At 41.7% G+C, this 16,914-nt stretch overlaps 1 protein-coding gene across 4 annotated transcripts in view; it reads right to left on the minus strand.

The window, feature by feature from the left end:
* The window catches only part of fynb (FYN proto-oncogene, Src family tyrosine kinase b), a 58,315-nt gene that overhangs the window by 12,009 nt on the left and 29,392 nt on the right, over positions 1-16,914 (minus strand). For all 4 annotated transcript variants that reach the window (XM_037086369.1, XM_037086371.1, XM_037086373.1 and 1 more), the window contains 3 exons: positions 9,603-9,859; positions 4,669-4,765; positions 187-285 (listed from right to left, as the gene is read on the minus strand). In XM_037086369.1, the coding sequence (XP_036942264.1) occupies positions 187-285; positions 4,669-4,765; positions 9,603-9,849 (443 nt within the window). In that variant the 5' untranslated portion in view covers positions 9,850-9,859. The remainder of the gene's footprint in view (positions 1-186; positions 286-4,668; positions 4,766-9,602; positions 9,860-16,914) is intronic.

Consider the following 16,914-nt stretch of genomic DNA (forward strand, 5'->3'; position numbering starts at 1 on the left):
CAAGACGCTGGCTCTACTGCTGAGCCACAGCCACCCTGACACAAACTTGACCTCTCACCTGTGGCTGACATTTCAAATTCTAAATCCATCTCTGTCATATCAGGCCATTTGAAATGTCCACCCTTCAGGGTAAGTAGAAACTGTGGGGTGCACACACACACACACACACACACACATAATACTTACTCCTCAGCCTGGATTGAGTCCACTGGAGCCACGTAATTACTGGGAATGTAGCCGCTGCCACCGGTGGTAAGCGAACGAGCATCCCACCAGTCCCCTTCACTGAAAAACAGAGGGAGGATTGGGAGAGAGGGAAAAGACATCAAAACAGAAGGGCACATTAATACAATTCATTACATTTAAGCAGACATGCTCAAAATCCACTTAAGGTACAAAGTGGTAATCTGAGACAGGACAGAACGAGCTGGTTGGCATGACAGCTTCAGTAGACATCCCTGCAACACAGTACACAGATGTCTTTGACATAAAGTCAACATTGTTGTCTCTTCACCATCTGTTGATAATGTTAGTTCAAGTTGTGTTTGTAGAGGCATAGGTTCATTTTGTAACAGTTTCTAAGCAAACAACAGCTTTGTGCAGTGTTATAAAATAACAAGAAACATGTTAGTTCCAACATGTAGCTCTTTCTAAAAGTTGTGAGAAATGACATAGTTTTCCATTCAGTAATTAATGTGCTGTAAAGACCATATCAGGATGTGAGAGAGGGAAAGGAGGATCCCCTTTAAGGTGTGGGGGTCAGAAAGTCATGCGAGGGGCAATTCTCTCTGCCTGAGGTGTTTACAGGATGGTAGATATGATGACATTTACTGTCCTAATAAATCATTAGAGGTTCACTGTCCTGGGGTCAGCAGGATCAACTCAAACATCTTGGGTTCATTGTTTTGGGAAGGAGTAATTAACAACTGCTATAAAAGTATGTGAGCCCACTCTGTTGTATTAGATTCAGAAACATTTGGATGACTGCAGAGAACACCCTCAATCTTCTCTCCATGCAGCATGTATTAAAGAGATCCGATTCATCACGGTCTGACATCTTATCCAAGAATTAGCAACTCTCTCCCTCACAGAGGAGAATTTCCACAACTAAGTGCATGTTCTTGTGTTTGGCAGACTTCTGTTGGGTGTTGTTAGTACTGGCGAACCATCAATGTCTTTGTAATCCTTGTTTAACTAGCTTTTTACCCTTCTATAAAGACTGCTTTTGGTGTTTGTAGCTTGCTAAGCTAAGCTAACCATATCTTCACACGAGTTTTAAAAGCACAAGCATATAGGTATCTATTCTTTGAAGCTTAATAGAGGCTTCGTTCTGTCTTCGCTGTCGTTTCACTGCACTGAATTGCTGTTGTGTGACGTTAGTGACACATGAATTCAAGTTTTGAAAGGGTGTCTACTAGATGTCTAGAAATGAAAAAACAAACATTCTCCTCATTAAAATATATGTATATAATATATCCTTTATAATCCTCCACTTTATTCATATAGATTGTGGAAGTCCTCTCCCATATAGACATTGACCACTAAAATGGCAATGTCTGAGGAAAAATCAATTGTGAAAAACGTTCCGCCTGATGTATTTAGTGTTTATTTTGCCTCTGTCAGTTCCTCCTCTGAATTCAAAAGGATATGATACTACCTAGAGATATTTCCAGCACAGTCACAGTGGACAAGTCAAATCCAGCATCATGTGTCTCAGCAAGGTTAGAACAGCTTCAATACTCATTGGCAGTGATTCTCCGAGCCTCTGGAAAAACTTCTGCAGAAATGAATAGCTCTTATCAGATTCTTATTCTATGAAAGTAGTTCAATTTGTTGTGTCACTATTGATTTATTAGGTTTATCTTTGAATTTCATCCAGCTGTGGATTCAGCCAGTTTGCTTTTGGTCTACCCCGATTTCTTAATGTGCAAATTAAAATTGAACTGGACATGAAATCAGTCAGTGCAAACACACTTACTGTCCTGCTGCTGGATATAATCACAAGAGCACCACATTTGTATCATCTTCCAATGACAACCGTCCTCCACAAGTGCACTATTTACTCCTTTTTGTTATCGTGATGAGCTGTTACAGACCACTGGCTCAATGGCCCCATAGTTTGTCTGGTTCAAGCTCAACTGAATTTAACAGCCTGCAACAGAGCCAGACTGATGGAAGTCAGACTGAAGACAAGGATACAGTACATAGGAGATTTACAGCAGCTCTGATCAGGATTATGACTCCATAGCCAAGAACACAATGCTGGTGGGGACAGGAGAGGCATGTAGAACCAGATTATTTTCACATGTTACTCTGTAAATCAAAGATTAAGTGTGACCAGAGCAGAGGTGATTGTGGAAAGACGAACAGACAGAGACTGTTGTCATCTTAGTTTTCTTAAAGAACAAAACTTTAATTCAGAAGGTGTATCGTTGTTATTTTTCTGCGTTGGTAAAGGAAATACATGAAAGGGTATGTCTTCGATTGATATTATGTGAGTTTATTATGCAAGTTTATCACACTGAAAGCTAAGACAGATTGTTAAACACTTGCTTTTCTCCCAGCTGAAACGATGAGCATACACATCGTGAGGCAGAAAGTGGGATTAGGAGCTCAGGCTTATAAAAAGCCTGAACTGAATTAGCATGTTAAGTTGACATCTCTGCAATACAATCTATAGAGGACACAGTCCACACAGCAGCAATACAGTATGACATCAAATTCTTTACTGAGGCAGAGGTGAATAAGGCAGTAGACAAGCTGAGGGTGTAGTTCCCTGTGGTGGTCCAATCAAAATTTGCGATTATATTTACCACTCTCCTACAGACACAACCTCTGTCTCAACAATCGGTCTTCTGAGAGAGAAAAGTATGCACGGGCGAGAGGATGTGCTTGTGCAGTGCAAGATTTGTCGGTATGTGTGTTTGTGTAGAGCCGGAGAGACATAAACAGATGTGGTGGGGTGGGCCCCAGTCAGTTCTACTGCCTCTGTGTCCAGAAACAAACCCCCCCCAAAAACCAACTCTGTTCTGCCGTAAAAAAAGACAGCAACAACAAGAGTAAACAAAGACCGTCCCTCATGTCTCCAAATGGATTCTAATCCTCTCTCCCCATGGTGACTGCTGATGAGAGAATAATGAAATGCAGGACTGTGTTGAGTGAGAGGATTCATACAGTACCGGCTGCCATTCACAACACCACAGTGGGTCTAGCATTGTTCTGGATCCGCTGCAGACGATGAGTAATTCAGTTTACTAACAGTGTAGACTTGTAGCATTCTGTAAAAACGGGCCCATTTCCTGATTATGTCTGATGGAGCTTCACAATAAACAGACTTGTGGTAGGTTATAAAAAGCCTGAACTGAATGCAGTGCCTCGTAACATTTCAGGGATGGATGTTTCCTAGAGGACGCCATCACAAAATAAGAAGGGTCGACCGTGCATTCTGTCAGCTGTGGCAGTGGAGTTAGGATTGCTGGTGGTGCTACTTCGCAAGCCTCATCTGCTCAGGAGTCTGTCAGATACTTCCTGCCAGCTCAGCTCAGACAGGCTAGAGCAGCAAAGATCTTAGGCTTCAACTGCCTTCATCCAGCAGGGGTCAGTGTGGCCTGCTGGAAAAAGCCCAGTCCATATTGGAGGCTGGTTGAGGCATGGGCAGATGGAGAGGACAGAGGGAGGAGAGACTGAAGGGGTGAAGATACAGCCCTGTCTGGCCCCTGCTGCTGCTGCTGCTGCTGTGGAGGAGGAGGAGGACAAAGAGGGGAGGAAGAGGAGGGAGAAAACGCTCTAACGACAGTGTCTTCCTGCTCTGGCTAAGGCCAAGCAGGGGCTGGGGCGTGTCGTGGAATGTGGAAGACGGCGGCTTGCACAGGATGCTTACTGGGTGTGGTGAGGAGGAAGACTGACCTTGCTGAGGTGATAAGGCTGCCGTTGTATGGTAGACAATTTTCATTATTCATCAGGAGCCGGCTTATGGCATAGGCATTAATGTTTAAGGTACTGCACATTTGTGTAAAAGCACAGGAAGCATCAATAAAGCACATATCTCTCACCACCCCCCCCCAAAAAAACATGATTGTACCGGACCCTTATTCAGCAGTGAAACAGTTAATTAACTCAGTGAAACAATGGAGTTACAGTCAAACTGCCCTCCCCCTGCAGTGCTGTACAGTACATGCAACCAGCAGCCTAAGCATTCTGAAATGTAAAGGAAACTAGGGTCGACCCAAGCATTCTCCTCGCCTCCTCAAATGCCTCTGCACCACTCGACCTCGACGGACAGAGCGGATCACTGCAGCACACTGAGAGATTGCCTCCTGTAGACAGAAGGAAAACGAAACCCATCTGTAGCTGAAGCCAGGATGGTAGAAGAGCTGGGACATGCTGATGCTGTCCTATTCTCTTACTGGTGTCAGGGAGCATCACGCACACAACATTTACATTTTTAGATTTCCCCAAACTGGAGGCCAAAATAAGTCTGGTTCACATCAAATTATGAAACCTGAACACTTTTTTTTTTCCTTTCCCATGTGCAGGCTACCACTTTTACCTCAGCTGAAATCCAATGCCCAGTCTGCTACCCTCGCAGCATCACCGTCAGGGATAAAATTGGAAACTCACATTTTTTCCCAAGCACAGGAGGTGTGATAAGCAACCGTAGTGACTTACGTGCTGTTGATAATCTGGAACCTTTCTCCTTTCCTGAAGCTGAGGTCATCTTCTGTCCGTGCCTCGTAGTCATAAAGTGCCACAAAGAGGGTGACTCCTGCAGGAGGGATGAAAACACAGTGTCACCACCCCACAGATTAGCCAGAGAAAATAAAGCTCAGAATCATTGTTGACTGATGCAATAGTAGTTGCAGCACACTGGTAAAAATAAGGACCAGTCTGAAGGTCATGTTGAATTTAATGGGAACTTCCTTGCCATTATCATCATCATCTTTATTAATATATAGCAATATCAGTGTTTCTCATACATAGGGTTAGGGTTAAGAGCTCAGAGCCAAGGACTGCCGACCTTATTCTTCCCCCTGCCACGGTGGTATGATAAACATCAGGAACTGTACAAGGTCAGCAAACTATAGGCCAAAACATGGTAACTCATAAGCATGTTTTGCAAGTTTATTCATCTCACACACGACACTGTCAAACGCTGTGGCATTCATCTCCACTACGAGTATATGCTCAGCCTGTGGAAAACACTGGATATTGTTTTTTCAGTTTGTCTAAGAGTGATATATCTTGACAAATGTTGGATGCAAAGCAATTATATTTTGCACAAACATCCTTGTTCCCCAAAGGATAAATCATAACAACTTTGGTGAACTCCTGAATGTTTTAATCTGGTATTATCAGCATGTCAAATTGTTCAATTAACCTGTGTAATGATTCAACATCAGCATGATGGATTGGCACGCCATTAAGTACAAAAATCCACTGACTTTTCTTCAAGATTCACCACTAAGTAATTTTCATTCCCATTACATTCCCTCTGCTCTGATCACCAACATCTGTCCGCTCCAAGCGCAACTGCTCTCTCTCTCTCTCTCTCGCTCGCTCATCCTCACACACAAACCAAGTACTGCTCTGTTTCACAAGAGGAGCCACACCACTCTTTGTTCTTAGTGTTTCTTTGTCACTACAGCTTTCCTGGGGTAGAATTGGCTCCATACGTGAAGTCACCTCATCATAGCAACAAAAAATAATTAATTCTCATTTCACTATATATATCAGTTCCACTCACCCTCACACTTGTGCTTAGTGCTTGCTTTTGGCAAACTTGGTAAAAGAATCTAAGCTCAGTGAGGGATGTGTGCATAGATTGAAGCATTATTATTAACTTAAATTTTCTAGGGAGGTTGAAAAAAAAACAACTCAAACGTCAAACTGCCATTTTGGGTGTTATTCTTATGACATAAAGTGGTCAACGGCTGCTACACTACCAGCTAGAAGTTTGGACACACCGTCTCATTCAGTGGTTTTTCTTTATCGTTATCATTTTCTACATTGTAGATTAATCTTGAAGACACCAAAACTATAAAGGAACACATATGGAATTATGAAGTAAACAAAAACCAGAATCTGTTTATATTTTATATTCTTCAAAGTAGCCATCTTTTTCTTTGATTACTGCTTTGCACACTCTTGGCATTCTCTCGATGAGCTTCATGAGGTAGATCCTTCACTCATAAAATAAAAGAGAAATGTCCCACACTTTAACCCACAAGGAAACATTTCAAGAAAAAAAAAAAAAAACACACTGGAAAGTATTTTTCAGTGCTTTTTATTTCTATATTTCAGGTTTCTTCACAATTTCCATGTAGCCGGTATCTACAACCTCCCTAATGGGTTTGGGCTTTCTAGTGAGAGCAAGTTTCAAACTCACACAGCAATAGATCTGTTGTGGAAAATTGTAAAAATTTACCAAAGTGTGAGACAACAGCACTTTGGTTATGTAATTCATTTAAATCCACTAAACACTAAGACTTCATTGGTTAGTAGAAGAGATGTTCCATATATACTGGCTAAATCATCAGTAAGGTATGGATGGTATTTATTAGTGGACTTGTATGCCAACCCTATCAAGTTGCTGTTGCTGTGTTTAATAATAGCCAGAACATGTATTGCAGAATAATATCTCACACTGAAATTGAGCTTTGACCTTTTTTTTTACCAAAAAAAAAAAAAAAAAAAGTCATAACTGTATCATTTCATCCTAAACTAATTCTAATCATTCCAAGTGAACATTTGTGTCAAAATCTAAGAAATTCCCTCGGGGCGATCTTGAGATACTGCGCTCACAAGAATGAGACTGAGGGATGAATATATGTGTGGGTGGAAAATCCCTTAAACTATAACCCCTCTGGGCAGGGCAATCACCAGCGTGGAGGCATAAAAAGGAAAACAAGTGACAAAACAGGACAGCGTGCACACCCTAAATTCAAATAAACCCTCACTGCCAAAGGCAAACTATTTCTGCAGAGATACTTCAAGTATGATCTTTATTGTTCACCTTGTTTGTGTAGCTTCAGAATTAGCTGGACTCATATGTGGGTTTTTTATCCAACCTGTCTCACTGTCTGACTGCTTGCACTTCTTGGATCATTACACTTCATTTTAACAATGTTGCTGTGCTTCTAAAATCAGCCAAAACAAAGTAATAACTCATTCTATTAGAGACTTGGATCTCTGTCTATCTCAGTAACTTAGGTTTGTTTAATTTGCCTGATGTCATAACAGAGCGTCATGAGCAGCACAAAGCAGCAAAAGTGTTTTGCTAAGGCCTGAGGCGACTGCAGCTGTTAAGCTGTTTTGTGCCCCTGAGAGTTTGACAAATGGAACTAGAATGGGCACCTCTTCAAAGTACACTCTATTGATCGCATTTATCAACGTTAATTTCACTTCAGACACTCTCACCTGGCTGAAGCTTTCCAGGGAACAGTGCTGACATGAAGAGGCTATGTGAGGCTCATGCCAATTGAATTGTAGATAGAAAAAACTGCTGCTATATATGTGATAACTAACACAGAAAAAGGGAGAGCAGACTGTTATCAAGACACTGCTAGAAAATTCCACTTGGTGACATCAACTGCGAATTAATAAAATGTCTGATGCCTCTTATAGTTTCAGCTTCTCTGTAGTGCAACTGTGTGGAGTGATTGTGACTATTAGGCAAACACAAATTTCCCCACCAGCAGAAAATTCAATAGCTAGACTCCTCTCTGTTCCTTTGCCACTGTGTGGATTTGGATCATACAGTGCAGAAAATAATCCACACTTTGAGGGCAACAACTCCCGCTAAATTGAGTGGAAAATGCTGGGCTCCTACACAGAGCAGCCTGGGCGCAGTGAAGCATAAAGGATATCCTGAGTAGGAATATTCCCCACCTGAACGACTGCGCTAATGCCAGCCGGACGTTCTTGACCAAGCCAGGCTGAGGTCGGCAGTGGAGCTGTAGTGGTTTCTGTGAGCTAAGGATTTTGGGATACCATAGGAAGACTTTCACTGCACTAAGAATCCTGAAGAATGGGTTTATTTGCATTTGGAGGTGGATGTGTGTGTGGGTGGGTGTGAGCTTCCACTGGTTACATAGAATGCTGCGATTGCGTGGGAATAAAGTGAAAAGAAACAACCTTCACACCTTACTATGTGTTGCAGATACTTTCCCCTTCTAACAAACAACAAAGACACATTCATCCAAGATATACCTTTGAGAGTTATCATTTCCTTCACCAATCCCTACAGTTGGTGCTACAGCTACAGTTTTAGCAGTGTGCCTTGCACCACTGCCCCTCGTCTGCCCCTCTCAGGGGAATTTTGCCTGACTGAGCACATTGAATATGATGAGAGAAATCATTATGATTGGTGTGCATGAGAAAATAAAAAAAAGGAAAGGAAAGATATTCATGATGTCATACATTAAGTGCAGTTTCTCCTTAAAATTTACCTTGTCAGTGCCAGTGACAAATATTTTCCATTAATTGGCTACATTAGTGAGAGTGGTATGAAAATGCTTTTCTGTTGATTATTGTGAAAGCAACTTTCCTGGACGGAGTGACTGGAAATAGAGACTATTCTTCCATGAAAAAAACAACATATTTACATACACATTTATTGACACTCTGGTAGTCTGCCAACTGATGTCAATCAAACAAAGACAGGGACACCCCTCCAGCCAGCTAAGACAAATAGTGGGGGACTTCAATATCCTTGCAAAAAATGTGTTTTCTTCCTTATAACAATTATGAATATATCATAACATACCTGCCAAAGGTGCCATTTGTAAAATATGGCCCAAATTTTAAGGTAGCTCCAAAAATATTGAAGCAACATAACAAAAGTGAACAACTGCAGCTCTTTGTGAGCTATCCTTAGCTGCAGCTACTAGCTGTAAATATTTTTCAAAAGCTAATTAGCTCATGGTTATGGAACCAGTGGACCCAGAGTTTATAAGGACAGTGCCCCTGGATCATGTGGGGAGTCACCACAGGAAATGAGGCTCAGCTCAGGTGTGTTTGGCCTGAGAATGAACACGGTGGGACACCAGACTGGGACTGAACACAGCCTGACAGCCAGACAACCAGATATAAGTTTGAGGACAGGAATACAGTAAAGAGGTGATTTACTGCAGTTCTAAACTGGACTATGATTATATCCAGGGACGAAAATACAAGTCAGCTGGGGACAACAGAGGCATTAAGCAACAGAGAGAGAGAGTAAGAGAGAGAGTAAGAGAGAGCGAGGGGACTTGCTGTGGCTAGCTGGTTAGTATGCTAACTTCAACAGACATCTTTGCAACACAGTACATAGATGTCTTTGACAGAACATGAACACTATTAGTTACTACTACTAGTTCATTTTCCATTCTGATGTTCATTTTTTGAATGTCTGAATCTAATTCTGGCCATATCTTACATTTACAGTTTATTGTTTTTGCTCCAAAAACAGAGACTAATTGTCAGTTGGCCGTTAACACATTTTAGGGAGCATTTTGATATTTCATATTTGACTAGAAAGTGCAAACAAGCTCAACATTGAAGCTGTCACTGGTTTTCACACTTCTGATCATGACTGTTCCTAACTAACATCACGTGTCCCTTACCTGTCCCACCACGAGTCCTAAGAGTTCCGGTATGAGAGGAAGTTGTGACCCCCCCAAAGACGGTCAACCCCTGTCCGACAGGGGCATGGAAGTTGTTGTAATTGGGGATGGCGGTGGCCCCGAAGCTAGGGTAATGCTGAGGTGTGGGGTCAGCCCCATAGCGGTAGCCGGCTCCCTGGGAGATGCTGGTGTCTTGGTTGTCAGTGAGTTTGGTTGCTTCCTTATCCTTGCATTGCACACAGCCCATTATCTATTATCTGTGGATAACAGGAGAAAAAAACATCAGGGTGGTTAAGATGAAACTGGCTGACTTGAGTAAGAAATCGCAAAGAAACAGAATGACTGCTCAATGAACATAAAAGACAGCAGATTGTGTAAAGACCCATTTAGATCATAGCTCTTAAGTGAATGTGACAGTGGAAGATTACATCAACAATAAATAAAATGTAATAACTGGCAAGAGAAATGAAGACGGAAGACTAAAGATCATTCCCAGCTGTGAATTTAATTTACTCCAAGCTCAACTGATGGATTGATAAGATGAAACATGGTGTCTGGAAGTAGAACGGACTGGTTGAAAGTCACTTAGCTGGACAGCAACCCAAACTGAAAGGAATTAATCACTCTGTTCAAGGACTTGTCACTGCCTTCTCTACAGATGACGTCCTTCCACTGATGAGTACTCTTTTTTATTGCCTGATACAGTAGCTCGGATGACTCATACAAACAATGTGTGTCTTTCTTGGTCACAGGGAGGCAGCGAGGCTAGCTGCAGAGACAGGGAGACATGGAGATGCTGCACTGTGCTGCCCTGCATTGTCAACATCCCCCTGTTGATCTTAATAGAGACTGGTGGGAGGACAGAGCGTTGGCAGCTAGAATCCTGGTTTTACATGAAGCCAAACAGTCAATTACAAATGGTGCACATGATAAAATGGAATGGAATATAATAAAACGGACAAACTGACATAGAATTTTCTAAATACTGTACATTTATGCTACTTTTTTTTTACAGTTTAGACCCAAGGGCTGCAACAATTAATCTATTAGTCAATTGAAAGAAAGTTAGCAGCCAGCTAATTTAATAATCCATTAATCACTAAAGTCATTTTTCAAACAAAAACTGTCAAACATGTTCTAGTTCCTGCTTCTCAAATGTGATGATGTGTTGCTTTTCTTTGTCATCTATGATGGTAAATGAAAAGTTCTTGGGTTTTTGAAAATGATTAACATCTTACAGACTAAATCCGCGTCTTAATGTTTCTCAAGCCAAGGACTGCTGATGATAGAGATGAGATGAGGAGCAGGGAACCCGTTACTACTACATATATTGTAAAAGATAAATATTGAATAAACTAGGCCTAATAATGTGCAGCAATCAAGCCAACATGTTTTAATAATACAAATATCTCATCTCAGGTAATCAAACACTCGCACCACTCTGTCATGTTCCTAACACATCATATTCCTGCCCGGGAGTTTTATGGGAGATGACAAAAAGTCAGTATTTGACTGACCTGCCTGAGTAAGCCAACTAGTTTGTTGACTAGGTGTTAATGTGGGGTTACCTAGTGATTGCAGTGATTGCATTAAGAATCATAGTAGCAATGTCTGGTCATCAAACATTTTTTTTTTTTTTTTTTTACAGATAAAGTTTTGCTAAAAACACACTGGATTCATATTAGTTTGAACTTTCACACACATGATACATTTTGTAAATAGTAACAATAACAATAATAATAATAATAATAATAATAATAATAATAATAATAAAGATCATATAATATTTAAACATTCAAAATATCAAATAATAATTTGGTATTCCACTTGCCCTAATGCTGAGGACCCCTTAGACCCACCGATGAAGACACAGGGACTAGACGAATGGTGAATGGTGTAAAAAATAAGAAGATTAAGATTATTGCTGCTATAAGTCATGACTTTTTATTTAGTGCCTCCCTCTAGACAAACTTCACGCAGGTATTTTCACATGCACACCAGAAATGAAGTTTCCACCAGTTAGACTTGGCTTTTCATTTTGAGGTATGCATGTGCAAAATACTTGAGGGCATTTATGGTGTAATCTCTGTTGATGCCAGTGCAGCCCCTCAGAGAAACAGCCTCACACCATGACCACTCTTTCAACATAATTATAGACTTTTCCCACAAATGGCATGCTGGCGCAGACAGAAGCCGAAATGCCTGTCAGCTCAGTCGGAGGCTGTCCAAGGAAGTGGGTAGAGAAATCTTACCATATTATTTGGTTTATATTAAGTAAGATAATGATGTGTTGTCTGTGCCAAAAACAAACCTTTTAGACTGGAAGGTCCAGCTTTACTTTTTGTGTGGTGTTCATTCAGTCACCTTTTTAATGTCATCATGTTCCAAGTGTTTGCTATGATTTGCCTGATATGGTGAACTACTAGCGTTGTCACAATTCTCCAAATCCTTAATTCTATTTGATTTTAAAAAATCTCTCTTTTTTTGAAGCACAGATGTATTGCCATTTTGAGACTAGTCTAAGATCATTGGTCTTATGCCATGATAACTAATTTGTTTTTTAATTCTAATTACAAATGATGGTCTCCATGATGAGTGACATAACCTATATCACTTGTTTGCAATGGACTAAGGACTTGTCAAATTTGGATAATGTATTACTAATATAAATGTAACAAAAATCTTGTTTTACCAGTCAACTGGAAAATAGTTGTAAACATAAAAACGGAATACTTAGAGGTTACCTGCCATCTAGTGACCCTTTTTTGTAAATTAAGTGTGCACATGTGAAAAGTGTACATTTAGTGTAGTGTGTTGTGATGGTCAAGTAGCTCTGTGTTGCTCTTAAAGTCCAACAATCCGTTTTGAAGTTATTGCTTTAGCGGGAGTAGAATATTGTGGAAATTTAGCTCTAAATGTGGAGTCGGCTGTGTTAATGATGTTCTTTTCTCAGCTCTGTCTATTTCTTTATCATACCTGCGCAGGTGTCCTTCCATATTTGTTGTGTTGCCTGCGGATGTGTATGCTACATAGACATAGCATAGCTTACAAACTGTGGTTTCCTTGTTCATGATGCGAAAGTTAATAAACTCACCGGTAACACAAAATGTTTCCACACCCGTGATTTGAGAGAAGCAAGAGGGGGTTCGAGTTCAGTTCATGTGCCTGCTATAGTGAGAGGAACTAATGTTTACCTGCTGCACTACAACATGCTGTGTGTGTTTTTTCCCCCCTCTTGGCACGCCTGTTGGACATGACACTGGTAGAGTGGCTAAATCCTTGATTTCTCAACATTTTTGATCTCTAAGGTCGGGACTGTGATGTCATTTCAATAGATTTCGACCTTCCAGTCGAGGCTGTGAGACCCCTACCAACTACAGTGTAAATGTCTACTGGCTTGGAAAATAAGACAGTAGAAAAATTGCGTTCCAAATTTAAGTTTGGAAGAAATGTAAATGTTGGTGCTGGTGATTCAGCAGTGGTGAAGAGACTGCAAAAGTGATTCCATGGAAAACACTGCACTAAATAACACATATCGTAAAGGTGCCTTGTGAAAACTTTGTGCTGACTTCTGCATTAAGTAGATAAAAAGGGGACCAGAATGAGCACAATATCACATCCACAATCCTTGCAATTGGTCTGTGTTTGACCCATGTCAATGACCTGGCATCAAACCAAGCGGGTGGAGCAAAATGGCCGGTTCACTCGTGAAGCAGCAGTGCAACAGCCCACTATGCTAAACAGTGTTGTAATCCTGTGTGACAGGGCATGGGGCAGGCAGGGAGCCAGGCAACAACAGCAGCAATGCACTACTCAGTGCAAGTCTGCAGAGCATCTCTCATGTCCACAGCAGATTACAGCATCACCGGAGACCACCAGCCCCTCTGCATTCTGACTCTTTGCATAAACCATGACTGGCAGATGGAGACTGAGTCAAGCTTTTGGAAATCAAACAAATGTATTGATCCCTCTGAGCCAGATGGAGAGCTGTCCCTGTGCTGTTGTTAAATGATAATCTTGTGGGATAACGATGGATCAACCTGTTATCAGGGAGAAATATGGTTTAGCATTACAGCTGATCAGTTGGATGTAGATGAAGGTGGTTTTGGTGGATTACTGAAGCTGTGATGACAGTGACAGTGATGACAGCTAACCCAACAGCATGTACACACAGACACAACCCGCCCCAACACACACACAGGCATGCGCGGGAGGAAGATTCACCGATTAGTAGTAATCAAGGAGATAAATGACCCCTAGATTATTATAGAGTATTCACTAGCGAAATCGACTTGAATGGGCCAAAATGCATTCCTGCCATGCACTTCAGACCAAGCGCTATATGTATCATATACATAAGGCCAAATGTGTCTAAGTCAGGGGCTATTCTACCACCAGCTTCTTTAACAACTTAATTTGTCAAGCAATTAAATGTTTATGCTGTGCTTTTTCTGACTAACTGTAATCAATCAGAACAATCATTTTAGCAATCAGATTACTGGATTCATTCTGAATGCAACCTCCTTCAGTCAAAAGACAGCTGTGACAGTTCGAAACTCTGTTTGCCTGACTTCTTTCTCTGCAGCCTTCTGTAGGCCCAGTAACAGCCAAGCTCATCAATGAATGCTCTCTTTGAACTTTCTACTCTTTCATCTTTTTATTTCCCTCTTCCTTCCCTCCCTTTCAAGCAGCCCTCTCTTCTGATTAATTATTCCTCCTTCGCAGAAAAAGCTGGCACTAGCTTTTTTCTCTTTATTCTCCCAGTCATCCCAGAGGGCTGCAGGAAAACAGTGAAAAGCGACAATGAAAACTGAGGAGGGTTATAGCTCAATTAACAGTTGTAAAGAGTCTCTAAAATGCATACATTGTTCCCAGAGGAAAACATACATTATTCTCACATTGCAAAAAGCTTTCAAAGTGATCTCATGATTCATAACATACCAAGTACCTCGCCCCATGTTCCAGACAGAGAACATTAAATCAATGAACCCTCAGGATTTGACCAGCAGTGGCGTGATACCTTTAATTAGTTAACACAAAAGGCTATTCATATAACACTGGATTGACAAAATGTATTTGATTCTTTAATTGGAGCTAACGACCTAAAGCATCTGAATGCGTAAAGAGTGTGATTAAAAGAGCAAATGAAAGGATGAAAAAGTGATTAAACCCCATGAAATAGGGTGCCATCCACCTGTGCTGCATGTCTAAGAGAACATGTGGGGATGAAGAAAGGGCCTGTCCGAGGCACACCCATGTCCATGTGCTACTGTGGGTGAACATATCATGCTGAAGGTATGTCATGGTGTTTAGTGTCAGCCGTCGAGTGAGATGTTGTATTTGCAGTCATGGTCAAACGTTTACATGCACTTGTAAAGAAAATGTGTATCATGGCAGATTCACTTCCAATGATTTCCTTAGCTCTCTTTATTCTGTGATCACAAAAAAACATTCATAAAGTTTGCTTAAATCCGAATCTATATATAAATCCTCTGAAAATGTGACTGTGGCAGTGGGATGTGGTTAAGGTGGTGGCTGCTGGAAGAGAGGAAGGAGTGGCTCAGCCAGTGATCAGACGCTTGGACAGAATCAGGTAATCAGTCAGCTATGTTAAGCACATTTGTAATCTGGTTCTGGTCTCTTGCAGTGGGCTGGATCCAGGGACAGGACAATACAAAGACCCCACTACTGCGGTTGCTGCACTAGTCTGCCTGTCAATCTCACGCACCAATCTTCCCTAACTTGTGAATAAGACCCAAAGATACTAAAGCTCCTCCACTTGAGGCAGGAGCTCTCCCCCAACCTGGAGGGAGCAGGCCACCCTTTTCCAGCTGAGAACCATGGCCTTTGACTTGGAGGGGCTGATTCTCGTATTATACACTTATAATAACATTTTATATTTTGTCTGCTCTGTTATGGACACTGCACATCACACTGTAAAACATAATTTAATTAATGGCAAAGAACTAATGGCAGCCCAGCATTCGAGCAGGTCTGATTTCATGTTGTGGGTCAGTTTGGTCACCTGGAACATCACAGAGGAAAAGCTGCCGACACAACACCACCGCTGCAGCAGCTGTGATCTTTGCCTCACCAAAACACTCCTGCTGCCTCTGGGTCAGCCTTCACCAGGCAAGCCTCCAACAGGCCAGGCCACAGTGAGATAAAGTGGTCTCACTTTTCCAGGGAAACACGACTTGCTGTGGTGAGCAAAAGGGAAGTACACACAGCTGACCAGAGACACCAACAATCAGACAGCTGAGACTGAAAAGGAAACATTTGGGCATGGTTATTTTTAGTTGGCCTATAAACAGCTCTGTCGCAACTGAAGGAAAAGATTTGAAACCTGGGGTGGTCAGTAAGTAGGAAATGTTACAATCCTCCATAGCCTGCAAAGAGCCATAAAGCACAAAGATGATGGGAGAGTTTAGGTTTAATGTATCTGTTCTTTAAGCACTGCTGTTTATGGTTAATTTCAGTCAGCAGCATCTCCTCTCCTTTGGTTGGGATTTTGAGCTGCAACTGGAACAAACTTTCCTCTGGGCTTGTCTGTGGTTCTGCCAAGGGAAGCAGGGAGGCCACATGCTCGTCTAAATCTCTTCTTGCTGACTGAGCCAGGATCACACAACATAGGCCTCAACCACACCACCTCTACTCCCATTTACCTCTCTTCCCTCTCGCTCAACTCTTTCCATCCTGCATAGAAGGATGCTTGCCTCAACCTTGCCACTCCCATCAGTCAAACTCAAGCTGGGCACGGCTGGCAGTGACATCATTGTGTCAAGCCAGCTCAGTGTCAGCAACAGCAGCAACAACAGCAGCAAAACTGGTACGACAGAAGGAGGATGACAGTGGAGACCTTATGATCCACCAAGGTGACAGAGAAGGCAGACAGCGTATAAGCAATATAACTGCTGAGTCATTAGCCTCCATCAGTTATGGCGCATTCCATTAAACTTGTCAGAAAAGCTGGGAATGACATCACATCCGAGTTGACCGTGGTCAAGCACAAGTTGGAACACCAGTTCTAGCTAGGGTTAGCCATTGTTAGCACAACAAGCTAGGCAACACATAACTAGGTATTTAGCATTTAAAAACATTCATGCAACATGTCAACAGAAAGAAGCTGGACAGTACTGTGTGTACAACTGATTTAATGACACACAGATAAAACAGTGCAACTAATAAACAGTATATTTTACAACTTCCAGAGCTGTTGATGTGTGGAGGTGCCATCTTGGAGTTTGAGATAGGGTTGGTGATTTGCATCTGAGATTTTTGTGTCAGAAATCTGTCTGCAGGGAGCATTCCA

This window comes from Acanthopagrus latus, chromosome 22 (genome assembly GCF_904848185.1).
Source record: "Acanthopagrus latus isolate v.2019 chromosome 22, fAcaLat1.1, whole genome shotgun sequence".
Lineage (NCBI taxonomy): Eukaryota > Metazoa > Chordata > Actinopteri > Spariformes > Sparidae > Acanthopagrus > Acanthopagrus latus.